Below are 13,230 nucleotides of genomic sequence, written 5' to 3'. Positions count from 1 at the left end.
AACAAGTTTCATTTTATGTGCCACCCTTCTCACATCAGGAATCCTTGATTTTTTTTTTTTTTTAAGTGAACGCTTTGGAAACATTAAGTGGCAAAACTAGAAAGGTGTTGGACCTGACTTATAAGCCATTCCTGACTCTGCCAAAGTCAGTTATGGTTTGTAGCATTATCTTTTTATGATGTGTATGGCTTGTAGAAGAAACGTCATCAAATTTCTGAATTGCAAGACTGGTCTTCTGTAGCTTGCTCAATGTCATTATTCTTTGTCCCCACTCGTTTCTTTTTCCTCATTTTCCCCCCTCTCTAATGTAGAAAAGGAATAATTCTTTATTCTAAAGAAAAATGGAAACATCTTCTTTCCCCCTATTTTTATGATAGTTAGGAAGAAAGCTCTCAGTAGTTGTAGGGCATAGAGGCTCGCTCATGTATCTTTTTTTTAATATTTATTTTTTAGTTATAGTTGGACACAATACCTTTTATTTATTTATTTTATTCATGTGGTGCTGAAGATTGAACCCAGGGCCTTACACATGTTAGGCAAGCACTCTACCACTGAGCCACAACCCCAGCCGTTGCTCATGTATCTTATGTTGCATATCTTTTTGGACTTGGCAGCATGGTGTAGAAAGAGAATGTAGGCTTGGGAATGACAGAGATCTGGGTTTAAATTCAAAATTTGCTATTAACTATGGGGACTTGGGCAATTTCTTCATCTGAGTCTGTTTTCTAATTTGCAATCAAACTTAGTTCCTTGTGGTTACTATTAGGATTGCCAGGATAATGAGTGTGAAGCATTTAGCAATTGTTAGTTCTTTTCACATTCCCTTTTTTCCTTCGTAATAATACTGGTAAGGCCTTAAATAGAGACTAAAAAACTTGGTATTAACAGATTTGTAATGCTGTAATGAGTGCCAGGCACTAGAGAAGTGCCCTCTGTCCCAGAAACACTGGCCTAGGTGAGACCTCTAAAATTGAGTAGGGTAATCCATTCTTTAGAACCCATTTGTTTGTTTGGGTACTAGAGATTGAACCCAGAGGTGCTTTACTATTGAGCTACCTTCCCGGCCCTTTTCATTTTTTAATTGAGACAGTGTCTCACAAAGTTGCAGAGGCTGCTCTTGAACTTGCAGCCCTCCTGCCTCAGCCTCCTGAGCCAGTGGGATTACTGATGTGGTTCACTGCACCTAGCCTCAGCTATGATCTTAATTGTTAATTTAATCTACTACTTCACAAAATAGTTTGGAGCTGAGATAGTATCATGAAGTAACGTAATTGGAAGACAGAAACTAACTCTTGAAACAACTTAGTACCTCACATTTGTATAACAGTTATCTCACCGAATCTGCATAGCAACTCTTGAGTTACATTGGGTTGGTGATACTGGCATTGTACAGATGAGTATGTGGCAGGGACTTAACTGCCATTGTTGGCGAGTGAGGACTGGAACTGGTCTTCTGAGTTGTATTCTGTCCAGCGTAGCCTTTGCTTCTGCCCTTTTCAAGCAGAAAAATTTTCTGCTTTTAGACCTAGGAATCTGATCTCCTCTTCCTACCAGCTGTACTGTCCTCTTCAATTTGGTCAGCTTTAAAATTATGAAGATTGGAGAAGCTAATGTTTCTCCAGACACTGTTTTCTGACCTACCTTTTTCCTATCTTCCTAACTCCCTTTTTCTGAGTTTAAGTTGTGGGGGCAAAAAGTAGCCATTCATGGCAGGATAACAAATAATTTCTGCAGCAGGGAGTGTTGTCTCTGTATGCCCCATGTAGTGGTTGTTTGGGCTTTTATTAGCAAGGAAGATTACAGGGTGGAGGTTGCCAGAGTGGTAACTGCACTGCAGGCCCTGTTTAAGCTCAGTAACTGGAAGAATCTCTCTTAAGTGGAGTCTTCTTGGTGTGGAAGTTCATAGGTCATTGTACATAGCGGATAAGGGCAAGTGTTTAAAATGAAGAAATAGAGATGGAAAGGGAACAGTTTTTAATGATAAGGATACTTATTATAAGAAAGACCTTTGAGTGGCCTGTTAAAATGTAGGATGGGAATGTGAGAAAGTGGCAATGGGCTTTGGACTCAAAGGAAGAACAGGAGTTGATAAGTGGTTGTGGGAGTTCATATCTGGATGGGGGGGCAATATACTTTCTGATTTAGGGAATGAATTAATTCAAGAGTTTTGGGCACCTGTTTATCAGTTTTCTCTGGGGACTCTTGCTTGCTGAATGCTGCATACACTCTAAGGCAAGTAGGCCCAATCCTTTGTGCTTGGTGGGGCTCTGGGGAGCGTGGGAAACAGAACCTAAGCAAAAGATTCAGTCTAGGCTAGTCTCCACTTGTCTTCCCCACTGCTACTATTGCATTGGTTTCTCAATGTCTTTGTGGGCATGCTGGAACTGGGCTTTGAGGTTTCTGCCTTAGGGGTGGAAAGGAGGGGGAAGGGCATTCCAACAGGAATTTCCCCCCCAATTTGATTGCTGGGAACAAGGGATAAATGGGTTTTTATCCATATTATAAACAGTTCTTGGTTCTGTATAGAGGTACAAATAGAGGAATTCTTGATAGGACAGTAGAGTCCATATTTTAATGAAAACTACATTCAAAGCCCAGGTATCTGAACACAGCAAAGTCTAAAGGGCATTGGTCACATTAAGCAATTACAGTTCATTCATTCAGTACACACACACACACACACACACATATACACACACACAAACACACACATACAATGTATATATTTATTTTTTGGTATTGAGCCCAGGGGTGTTTAACCACTGAGCAATATCCCCAGCCCTTTCCTTTTTCTTTTTTGGGACAAAGTCTTGCTAAGTTGCTTAGGACCTCTCTAAGTTGTTGAGGCTGGCCTTGAACTTTGGATCTTCTTGCCTCAACCTCCCCATCCAAATCATATTTTAAATTAATACCTTTCATTCCTCAAACTTCCCCTTTATTCTCTTGTATTTATGCATTGGGCATATTTTATTTTCCTCTCATTTCCATTTTTCTTTCAAATATTTCTGCAGCTCTCTCCTTCCTGCTTCCTCCTTGCTGTGGTGGCTGGGATGCTTCTTCCATGATTTTTTTGAATCTAGACTGGGCTGTTCTCTGTGTTAAAACAATCAATTACGACCCTTCTCTTAACAGGTGTGTATTAAAATCACATTTATTAAGAATAAATAAATATTTTTAAGTGATTTTTTTCCACGGGGGTGGGGGGTTGATGAGAGAATGGAGAGTAGGGGAGATTACCTCCAACCTGCCTTTTGGACTGGCCATAGGGTCACCCATAGTGACAATCAACTAAGTACAGCAGTATGACTATAATGCTTCTTGATTTATTGGCCAACTTGCTGTTATATAATAAGGATATATTATCATTTATTGTATAAACAGCACACATAAACCATCTAGATACTTGGGTATTTGCCCCGAGTTGGAACAAGTGAAGTGGTAAAAGGATAATCTGTTTAGAGCTGTCTGTAAGATTATAGAGTCATAGGAAGTTCTAGCCTTTGACATCTAGGAGTTAGAATATGAACTACTTCAAGGTGTACTTTTTAAGAGTTTGAGCCTACTGCTCCTTTTCCTATTCCCCAAAGAGGTAAAAGTCCTAGGAAATAGTGTCCCCCCACCCCCCATAGATTATGTTTTGTGCTTCTATTACTATCTCGTCTCAGTTAAGGCACATTTTGCCCTCAATATTGTAGTATAGTTTGGAAGCTAGAAAGACCCGTCCATAAATGTATCAAACATGGAGGACTTAATTTTGTCTTTCCACCTTTGATAAGGGGGAGATATTTTTTTCCAATTTACATTTCTTAGTTGGGATTTTAATTTAGCATATTAATTTAGTATATTTTGCCCCTACTATAGCAGCATCAGTAACAGATTTGAGAGAGGTTAAGTAAAATCTGTACTGCCTTGTTTTAGAAGTGGCTTGGCCCTGAAGGACAGTGAGTGCTTGTCTGTACCATGCAGTTAAAACTTTCATTAAATTGATACTAGCAAATTTTTCCAGGGAAAAAAGAATCTAATTTTAATCTCATGCCATGATTACCACATTTAGTCACATTCTCCTTCTCCTACTGACAGATCTAGTCACCACTTTCCTTTCAGTAGGTACTTTTGATGGGCTGTTGGGGAGGGTAGTGGGCAAAGGACTCTGCTTGAGTAGACACTGGTGATGGGCCCCCAGGCTTGGTGGTGGCTTGCTTTCTGCATTGTAGTAAAACCACGAGAGGGCATCTTTGGCTCTGGGATTAATAATTCATCTGTCTTCTCTGACCTGTGATCTTTTCTCTCCTCTCTCTTATCCTTTCCCGATAGTGTGAAGTGAGGGGGGCCTTCTCCCTCCTTCCTCCTCCCTCTGTGATCCACCTTCCTTTTTACCCTGCCCTGCCACGGCTCTGCCCCTTACCTTCATGGACGACTCAGAGGTGGAGTCGACCGCCAGCATCTTGGCCTCTGTGAAGGAACAAGAGGCCCAGTTTGAGAAGCTGACCCGGGCGCTGGAGGAGGAACGGCGCCACGTCTCGGCGCAACTGGAACGCGTCCGGGTCTCACCACAGGATGCCAACCCACTCATGGCCAACGGCACCCTCACACGCCGGCATCAGGTAACCCCTCTCTCCATCAGACCAGCAGGTAGGACTTTGGCATGGTCATGGAGAGGGTAAAATCCTTATTGGGAAGCTACTCTACCCTCGGTGATGGGCTATCCAATGCCCATGCTTCATTTTGAACTTTTCCAGAGGTGTTAAATACTGATTAAGAAATAAGAAATATTGCTGCTGTGCTGAGTTGGGTGGACTTATCTCTAGAAGCATCATCTGACTTCTTGTTTTGTTGGAGTGGGTTTTCTGGGTTGGGATGCCGTGGCAGATAGTATAGTTTGGGGCTATAGTCAAATTACTTGTTTTCTCTGATTATTTTTTTCTTGGCATCAAAAATTCAAGAAAGTACATGGGCACTTATTGGTTGGGGAAGTTGGGCATTTTGTACTCCCAGCTTCATTCAGTCCTTTCAGGGAACAGTCTGTTCTCAGAAGGTGTGACTGTATCCATAAATTGTATATTCCTGTTCCGTATTGCCTTTGTGGCCTCTTTTTTGTTGGCTGTATAAATCATGTCTTGGAGGAAGGGGTTATTGTTAATTCTGTTGGTTAGAATTGGAGAGGGAGCTTCATTCTGCTGTTTAACCCAAATAACCACAGGAGCCAGTGGTCTCTCGTTGGCTGACTTTCTGATGTGACTTTGGAGAGTTGGTGTTAGAAGTGAGAAGTATCTTTTGTTTCCTTTGGTTTATCTAGTCTGACTTTGCTGTGACGTAATCTGTCTGAGGGTGTGTGTGTGGGGGGAGGCGGAGGGCATTGCTTGATAGACTTCATCTTAGGAGGTCTCTGGATGGAAACCAAAATAGTGCTCATGCCTTGACAGTCCTTTTTATTGATTATTTAATTTTTAAGATAGAAAAGGTCCCTCCTATTGAGGAACCTTGCAGATTGAGCTAGAGGACAGAATTCCAGTTGGGGATAATCAGGAATTTGAAGGAGGCTGTATATTTGCAATGTTTCTAATTTTTTCTAGGAGCCAGAGTAGAGGGCTAGTGATGAGATGTATATATTGAAAAGACGACTCAGGCTTGGAGGTGGTGGGGAATTCCAGGATTTAGTATGTGGTTTCTTTCTCTTGCTCTCTTATTTTTAACTTCTGCTCAGCAATGAAACCACACCTTTCCTTCTTCCTGAAAGTAATGTTTAACTTCCTCTCCCTCAGTGTTATACTCTTCATGTAAAGGGGAGTGGGGTGGGAGAAGAGTTTCCTAAGGTGGCCGGATCTCACTGTGTTCTGTATTGAAAGAGGAGCAGGGAAATATGTATTTCTATATGATATAATGTCATTAGATTATTTCCTGCTATTTAAGACAGAACAATTTAAGATTGACATTTTGGAATGTGTTCTGTGGTTGTAATAATTGATGATAAAGATGTTGAGAATTTAGTCTTCTTGGAGGGGAATTGGGGTACCTATATTCTTCATACTTGGAAAGGGAGACTTACATCTTTCTTTAAAAAGCTGTATGGAATGGGAGTTTCCAATGGTAGCAGAGCATGAAGATTCAGGGAACAATAACGAAGACTTTTGGAAATCCCCTAAATTAGCCTTTTCAATTTTCCTTATATTCTCAGGGATTTTCAAAAAGGTTGCATGTAGGGAAACTTTTCCAAAACATACTTTATTTCAGCAAATAGTTTTTGAACGCTTATAATGTATCAGGCACTGCGTAAGGCACTAGGGATGCTACCTTAAATAAAACTGACCCCCAAACCCCTCTGCCCTCACGGAGCTTAGGTTTTTATGTACCAAAGACCCAGTCTGCCAGAGTTGCAGGCCTGATTCCAACTTTGAGGAAAGTTCTAAGCTAAGAAGTAATATGGTTATTTTATGACTACTGACACAAGGATTTCAGCCACAAACATCTTCTTGAAAGCCCTTTTCCTGTTTGGGAAAAAGACATTTATGTTTGATAGAGTAAAGGAAGGCCACAAAATGAATTGTCCTTTCATGGGCTATGTTTCAGAACGGCCGGTTTGTGGGCGATGCTGACCTTGAGAGACAGAAGTTTTCAGATTTGAAACTCAACGGACCCCAGGTAATTCTTTTGGCTCAAGGCTGGGTTGTTTCATTCATATCATTTTACTTCTTCAGCTTATAAGAGCATCATGGTAATTCATAAAGTGTCTGGCACATTGTAAATACCCATCAATTAGTTTCTTTCATTTAGGAAAGTAAAAAGGTGGAGCTACAAAGTATATGTAGCTTTGTTTTGAAATGAATATTAATGGCTATTGATCTTTATTACTACCTCCCTGTCCCTGTCATGTGATCCTAGGTACTACATTCCTATTTTAGGGAGGGCATAATTCTACTTTGCAGAAAATCTTACCTAAAATCTGGTTGGTCTTAGAAGCCTTCTGGCTTACCTTAGAGTAATATAAAGTCAGTCAAATGATTGGTCTTATAGGGATTTTCTGTTTTATCCTAAAAGTTCTTTGTTTTGGGGGGGGTGGGGAGTGAGCATGGTGGTGCATGCCTATAATCCCAGTGACTCTGAAGGCTGAGGCAGGAGGATCAAAGCCAGCCTTAGCAATTTAGGGACTAAGCAACTGAGTGGGACCCTGTCTCTAAATAAAATTCTTAATGAAGGGCTGGGAGTGTTGCTCAGTGGTTAAGCGCCCCTGGGATCAATCCCTTGTAATAAAAAACGTTCTTTATTTATTGGATAAGCCCGTTTTGAGAGATCACTCAGATGTATATATGGCCCATTAACATAGTTCATATTCATTTAGATAACCGTAGATGACCAGAATTGGGAAGTTAAATCTGCTACCTTTGTCACTTGGTGTCAATATGGCTATCAGCTGTTTAGCTTGGTACATATTAGTTAAATGACTAGAATGGGAAAATTATCTTTACTTTTGTACAAGTTTGAAAGGTAACAATCACCTCTCTTTAAAAATCTTGAGGTCTATAAAAGATGGATGAATAGTCTTCACCCTTCTGCTTCTTACTAGGATGGGTTCTTAATAACACATGGCTTAATAGTATTTTCTTTCTTTTCCTCTTTTCCATATAGGATCACAGTCATCTTCTATATAGCACCATCCCCAGGATGCAAGAGCCAGGGCAGATTGTGGAGACTTACACAGAGGAGGACCCTGAAGGAGCCATGTCTGTTGTCTCTGTGGAGACCTCAGATGATGGGACCACTCGGCGCACAGAGACCACAGTAAGCTGAGATTTGCATAAGGTCTCATTAATAGAAAATAGAAGAAGTCTTTCTGTAGTTTGTATTAGGGGAGAGATTAAGCACTTAATTAGGGTGAAGGAAGGATCACTAATCTGAACTTATGCCAAAAAGAAAGTGATCTCTCTTCACATGGAAAAGTGATATGGGAAAATCTGATGGATTAGGAAGAGAGAGGGCATGTCAAGGTCTGTAGGAGCTTCTCCGAGAAGCAGTAATTGCCAGGGCAGTTTTCTTGCTCAGATGTATAGGATGGGAAGAAAGGTAGATGGTATAGGCATTTCTAGTGTAGTGGCCTAGAGATTAGGGTTTGCTTCTTTTCTTGGAATGGTTTGGAAGTAAGCTTGTATCACTTATTTCCCTCAGTAGTTTTTTTTCCCCCCCATTCCTTAATTGAAGGTCAAGAAAGTAGTGAAGACAGTGACAACACGGACGGTACAGCCAGTCCCTGTGGGACCAGACGGGCTGCCTGTGGATGCCTCATCAGTTTCGAACAACTATATCCAGACTTTGGGTCGTGACTTCCGCAAGAATGGCAATGGTGGACCTGGTCCTTATGTGGGCCAAGCAGGCACTGCTACCCTTCCGAGGAACTTCCACTACCCTCCTGATGGTTATAGCCGCCACTATGAAGATGGCTATCCAGGTGGCAGTGACAACTATGGCAGTTTATCCCGGGTGACTCGCATTGAGGAACGATATAGGCCCAGCATGGAAGGCTACAGGGCACCTAGTAGACAGGATGTCTATGGGCCACAGCCCCAGGTTCGGGTAGGGGGGAGCAGTGTGGATCTGCACCGCTTTCACCCAGAGCCTTACGGGTTAGAAGATGACCAGCGTAGTATGGGCTATGATGACCTGGATTACGGTATGATGTCTGATTATGGCACTGCCCGTCGAACTGGGACACCCTCTGACCCTCGCCGCCGCCTCAGGTAGGCAAGAGTAAAAGGAAAGGGTCTTTCCAAGATGGGGGAAAGAGCTGGTTTTTCTTTCTACTTTTAAGAACCTTTAGGGATCAGACTTTTCCATGGGAATTCTGGGTGAAATGAAAGTAGACCGATTGATGTATAGTAGATACTTTCCCTTGTTGCCTCGAGAATGCTTTAGAGTGGGATTGGCAGACCTTTACAGAGGACCTACTTTAGGCTTTGTGGGTTCTATGTTATCTTTGTTAGATGTTTTTTGTTTTAAAAAACAAGCCTCTAAAAATATAAAAATATTTAGTTCTTGGGTGGTATGAAGACAGGTTTGGCCTGTGGGCTGCAAATCTTGCTTCAGAATAAATTAGGGACTGTGTTTTCCAGACAAAGAGACATGAAAAGAAGGAAAAATTTAAGGTTTTCTTGATGGTGAGGGTGCTTTGGCAGCTGTTACTGAATTTCTGTGTATGGGTCATGACCTTCTAAAGCCAAATGCCTTGGTGCTTACTTTCCTCATGTATAGGGAGCATTGGTTAATAGTGAACTGGGTTGGGGACAGGGGTAGAGGCCCCATTATCTAAGCCTGAATCATTTACCTTTCAGGTGTCTTAGCTAATCCAACTCCCATGTGACTCACCTTTTATTCCTGAAGGGGCACCAGACTTCAGCTGGTGCAACCTAGAGCAGGGGTAGATAGCAGCAGTCTGCCCAGGGTGTTGTCTGCTTTTTCTGACTTCCTCATTAGTAAAGAGTGATTGGACCTAGGTGGGTGTGGGTGGCTAGGCCATTTTGTGCTATCCCTGTAGCAGTTGACATAGAGAAGGGGCCTGGTTCTTGGGTTTGTTCCAGGATGGCACTGGACTTGGAAACCTGCTTGACGATAAGATCATTATATCATTTGCTGCTTCCTGTTCTGGGCCTAGGAGAGTAATAAGTAATACAAGGTCAAACTTAAACAGTGAGGCAGTTGATTAGTGTAAAAAACCACTGAACTTGAAAAATCTCAGTTCTAATTGTACCTCTGCCACTAGTTGTGTAGCTTCAAGCAAGTCATTTGATCTTTCTGGACACAGCTTTGTTATTTGTAAATTGAAAGAATCTTGATCCTTTGCCTGTAGAAGAAGGAAATATAAGATTTCTTCAGGTGACTAAAATTTGGTTATGGTAATTGTTTTTTTATAATTGCTTATCTTAAAATAATAAGAAAATTAAAAGGTGCTTAACACAGAGCCTGAAAACCCCAGAAAAGCACACCATCCATTCAAAAAGAACTACAGTTAACATTTTGGTGCATAGCCTTTGAGTTCTTTTTCCTATATTTGTGAACATGCTGTATTTTTACCCCTAGACTAAAAGGAAATCTTTCTTCACGTACAGGTTAGTAGCCTTCTCTTAAAATTTAGCTAATATAACCAATTTATTTTGTTTCAATGATATTTTGAAATGGCCTTTATTTATTTATTTATTTTTAACTAAATGCTTTGGGCCTTTGAATCACTGTTGAATGGTTGTTGTTGACACCCATGAGGCAGATCTTCAGCTTAAGATAACCTTGAGTGTTTGGTGGCAGTGGGAGTGGTTTTGTGGAGCAAACAAAGGTCTTATTTGGAGAGTTCCACACAATAGGTTCTCCTCTCTCCTGTGGGAGCCGCAGAATGAGATGAGTGCAGAGATAATGGGTCTCTTCCTGGTGGTTATGAATAAATAATAGTGTGACAGACTCACCCTCTAGTGGTTGCTGGTAGTACTGAAACAGGAAGAATTATCTTCCCACTGACTTCTTTCCTGCAATTGCTGTGTGTTTCATGTGGCTGGGTATCCTAAAAACAGTGTTGGTCAGTAGATTTTGACAAAATTGGAGGTATTTAGAAATTGGAGAATGGGATTCATTTCAAATATATTTCTGAGAGCTAGGTATGATAGCACATGCCTGTAATCCCAGTGACTTGGGAGGCTGAGGCAGAAAGATCAAAAGCTTGAGGCCAGCCTTAACAATTTAGAAAGATCCTGTCTCCCCAAAAAAAGGACTGGGGATGTAGTTCAGTGATAAAGGGCTCCCTAGGTTCAATCCCTGGTGATAAAACAAAACCAAACCCATATTTGTTGACTAGTAGGTCTGATGTTGCTATGAACTGTGAGAATTAGTGTTTCAAGACATACACCTTATCAGTACCAAAGACAGGTATTCATATGATGTAGCAAGAAGTTCTTTTCTATTTTTCTCTATCAGCCCCTCCCTCTTTAATAATTTCCAAGATAGGATAAGGAGAACCTTAAATATGAAGTATGTTTAAGGGTCTTATTCTACCAACTGTTCCCTATGTGTAAATGCCTCATTTCCCATTTAGCTAAGGGCTTGTTAGAACTGTTCTCAGGCTTTATTTGATGATTTCTGTGACATTGAGTCATTTAGTTTGGTTAGCTATGCTGTCTGAGGATTTATTTTAATCTCTATCTGGAAATTAATAATTTTCAGGTATCATTCAAATACATGTTCAGTAACTAGATTTGGTTCTTTTTTTTTTTGTGATTAACTTCTCCAAATATTACTTTCTGAGCTAGCAAACTTGATGAAAAAAGGGTAGCTCTAATTTAATTGAAGGTACCTTTGAAATTATTAAAATTGATTAGCATATTATTAATGCAGAGGAGATATATGATCTGTGTATCAGTGCTGGGGATAATCCTGCCTTAATGTTGGGGGTTTATAGGAGTGTCCAGTAAGCTAGGCTTAACTACTTGATGTATTTCTCTTTTCTGTTGGTTTTTCCAAAAATCTGCAGGAGTTATGAAGACATGATTGGCGAGGAGGTGCCAGCAGATCAGTACTATTGGGCTCCTTTGGCCCAGCATGAGCGGGGAAGTTTAGCAAGCTTGGATAGCCTTCGCAAGGGAGGCCCCCCACCTCCCAATTGGAGACAGCCTGAGCTGCCAGAGGTTATCGCCATGCTGGGATTCCGCTTGGATGCTGTCAAGTCTAATGCAGCTGCATACTTGCAACACTTATGCTACCGCAATGACAAGGTGAAGACTGATGTGCGGAAGCTCAAGGGCATCCCAGTGCTGGTGGGATTATTAGACCACCCCAAAAAGGAAGTGCACCTTGGAGCATGTGGAGCTCTCAAGAATATCTCTTTTGGACGTGACCAAGATAATAAGATTGCCATAAAAAATTGTGATGGTGTTCCTGCCCTTGTGCGATTGCTCCGAAAGGCTCGTGATATGGATCTTACTGAAGTCATTACTGGTAAGTTCTAGGCCCCAGGAAGTGCTAAGTTTGGGTGACTCTTACCCCAGAGAAGTTGAGAGTTAGAGGGGTTTCCAGTCCTTTAACTTTTGATTATAGATTATCTCTAATCAACTACGGTCACAAAGAAGATTGTCTTCCAAACATGGAAGCTCGATGTCAGTTTCCAGTTTTCCCCAATTGCGTAATTTAAGTGTATGCCTGCCTTGACTCACATGCTAGGCCCATCTAGACATTTGAGCTGTGATCCTTGCTTTATTTAGAACAGTGGTTTTTCAGATTCTGAGCTGTGATCTGATAGTGTGAATTGAACACAATTTTGTGGGTCACAATCACCATTCCAAGCAAAAGAAAAGAAAAAAAAAATGCCTAGTGTGGTGATGCATGCCTCTATTTCCAGTGACTCAGGAGGCTGAGGCAGAAGGATTGCAAGTTCAAGACCAACCTGAGCAACTTAGTGAGTCCCTAAGCAGTTTAGTGAGACCTTGTCTTATAATAAAAAGGGCTGGGGATATTGCTTAGTAGTTGAGTGCCCCTGGGTTCAACCCCGCATATCAAAAAAATAAAGGAGAATGTATAGACCATTGGTTCTTAGTTGGAGGAAATTCTCCCCTCTCTTCCCTGAAGACATTTGCAATGTTGGAGACATTTTTGCTTGTTTTAACTGCAGTGTGGGTAGAGAGTGCTATTGGCATCCAGTGAGTAAAGGCCAGGAGTGGTAAACATCCAGCAGTAGACAGGACAGCTTCCTACAACTAAGAATTATGTGACCCCAAATGATAGTGGAGTCGAGGTAGAAGAGATCAGTATAGGTGGATCGGTGAGCATTAGTTATAGGCAGTACTATTTTTATGGAACTTTACTTCATAATCTGTATGTTTGTAAAAATATAAAATTTATTTCTTACCACGGGTTAAACACAAAAGCTTGAATATCAATGCAAGATACTTGTTCATTAAGGAAGACCAAGAAGTCGAGCAATAGGGGATTCTCTTGACATTCTTCAAACATGATCTTGGGTGTTGGAGAGCTATCTTATGAATTGTCTCTGTCAGGAACCCTGTGGAATCTCTCATCCCATGACTCAATCAAAATGGAGATTGTGGACCATGCACTGCACGCCTTGACAGATGAAGTGATCATTCCTCATTCTGGTTGGGAGAGGGAACCTAATGAAGATTGTAAGCCACGCCATATTGAGTGGGAGTCGGTGCTCACCAACACAGCTGGCTGCCTTAGGTAATAGTAGGGGCTTTGAGAATATAA

The 13,230-nt window shown here is 41.3% G+C and overlaps 1 protein-coding gene across 20 annotated transcripts in view; it reads left to right on the top strand.

Moving 5' to 3' along the window:
* The window catches only part of Ctnnd1 (catenin delta 1), a 64,013-nt gene that overhangs the window by 24,735 nt on the left and 26,048 nt on the right, over window positions 1-13,230 (top strand). For 13 of the 20 annotated variants that reach the window (XR_009226887.1, XM_058579607.1, XM_058579604.1 and 10 more), the window contains 7 exons: window positions 3,012-3,132; window positions 4,315-4,604; window positions 6,568-6,639; window positions 7,624-7,776; window positions 8,194-8,729; window positions 11,501-11,964; window positions 13,020-13,203. Coding sequence is in view for 19 of the 20 variants with exons in the window: in XM_058579607.1 (XP_058435590.1) it covers window positions 4,410-4,604; window positions 6,568-6,639; window positions 7,624-7,776; window positions 8,194-8,729; window positions 11,501-11,964; window positions 13,020-13,203 (1,604 nt within the window). In the remaining variant the exon portion in view is untranslated. Of the gene's footprint in view, window positions 1-3,011; window positions 3,133-4,314; window positions 4,605-5,236; window positions 5,261-6,567; window positions 6,640-7,623; window positions 7,777-8,193; window positions 8,730-11,500; window positions 11,965-13,019; window positions 13,204-13,230 lie in introns of those variants that run through there. The other 7 variants (XM_046445699.2, XM_046445703.2, XM_058579598.1 and 4 more) reach the window with 3 other exon arrangements.

The sequence above is a fragment of the Marmota monax genome, unplaced genomic scaffold, assembly GCF_021218885.2.
Source record: "Marmota monax isolate L192 unplaced genomic scaffold, Marmota_monax_Labrador192_F-V1.1 WCK01_AAM20220418_F8-fsc00038, whole genome shotgun sequence".
Lineage (NCBI taxonomy): Eukaryota > Metazoa > Chordata > Mammalia > Rodentia > Sciuridae > Marmota > Marmota monax.
The sequence above is the reverse complement of the archived record's forward strand: the minus strand, read 5'-3'. Positions and strand labels throughout refer to the sequence as shown.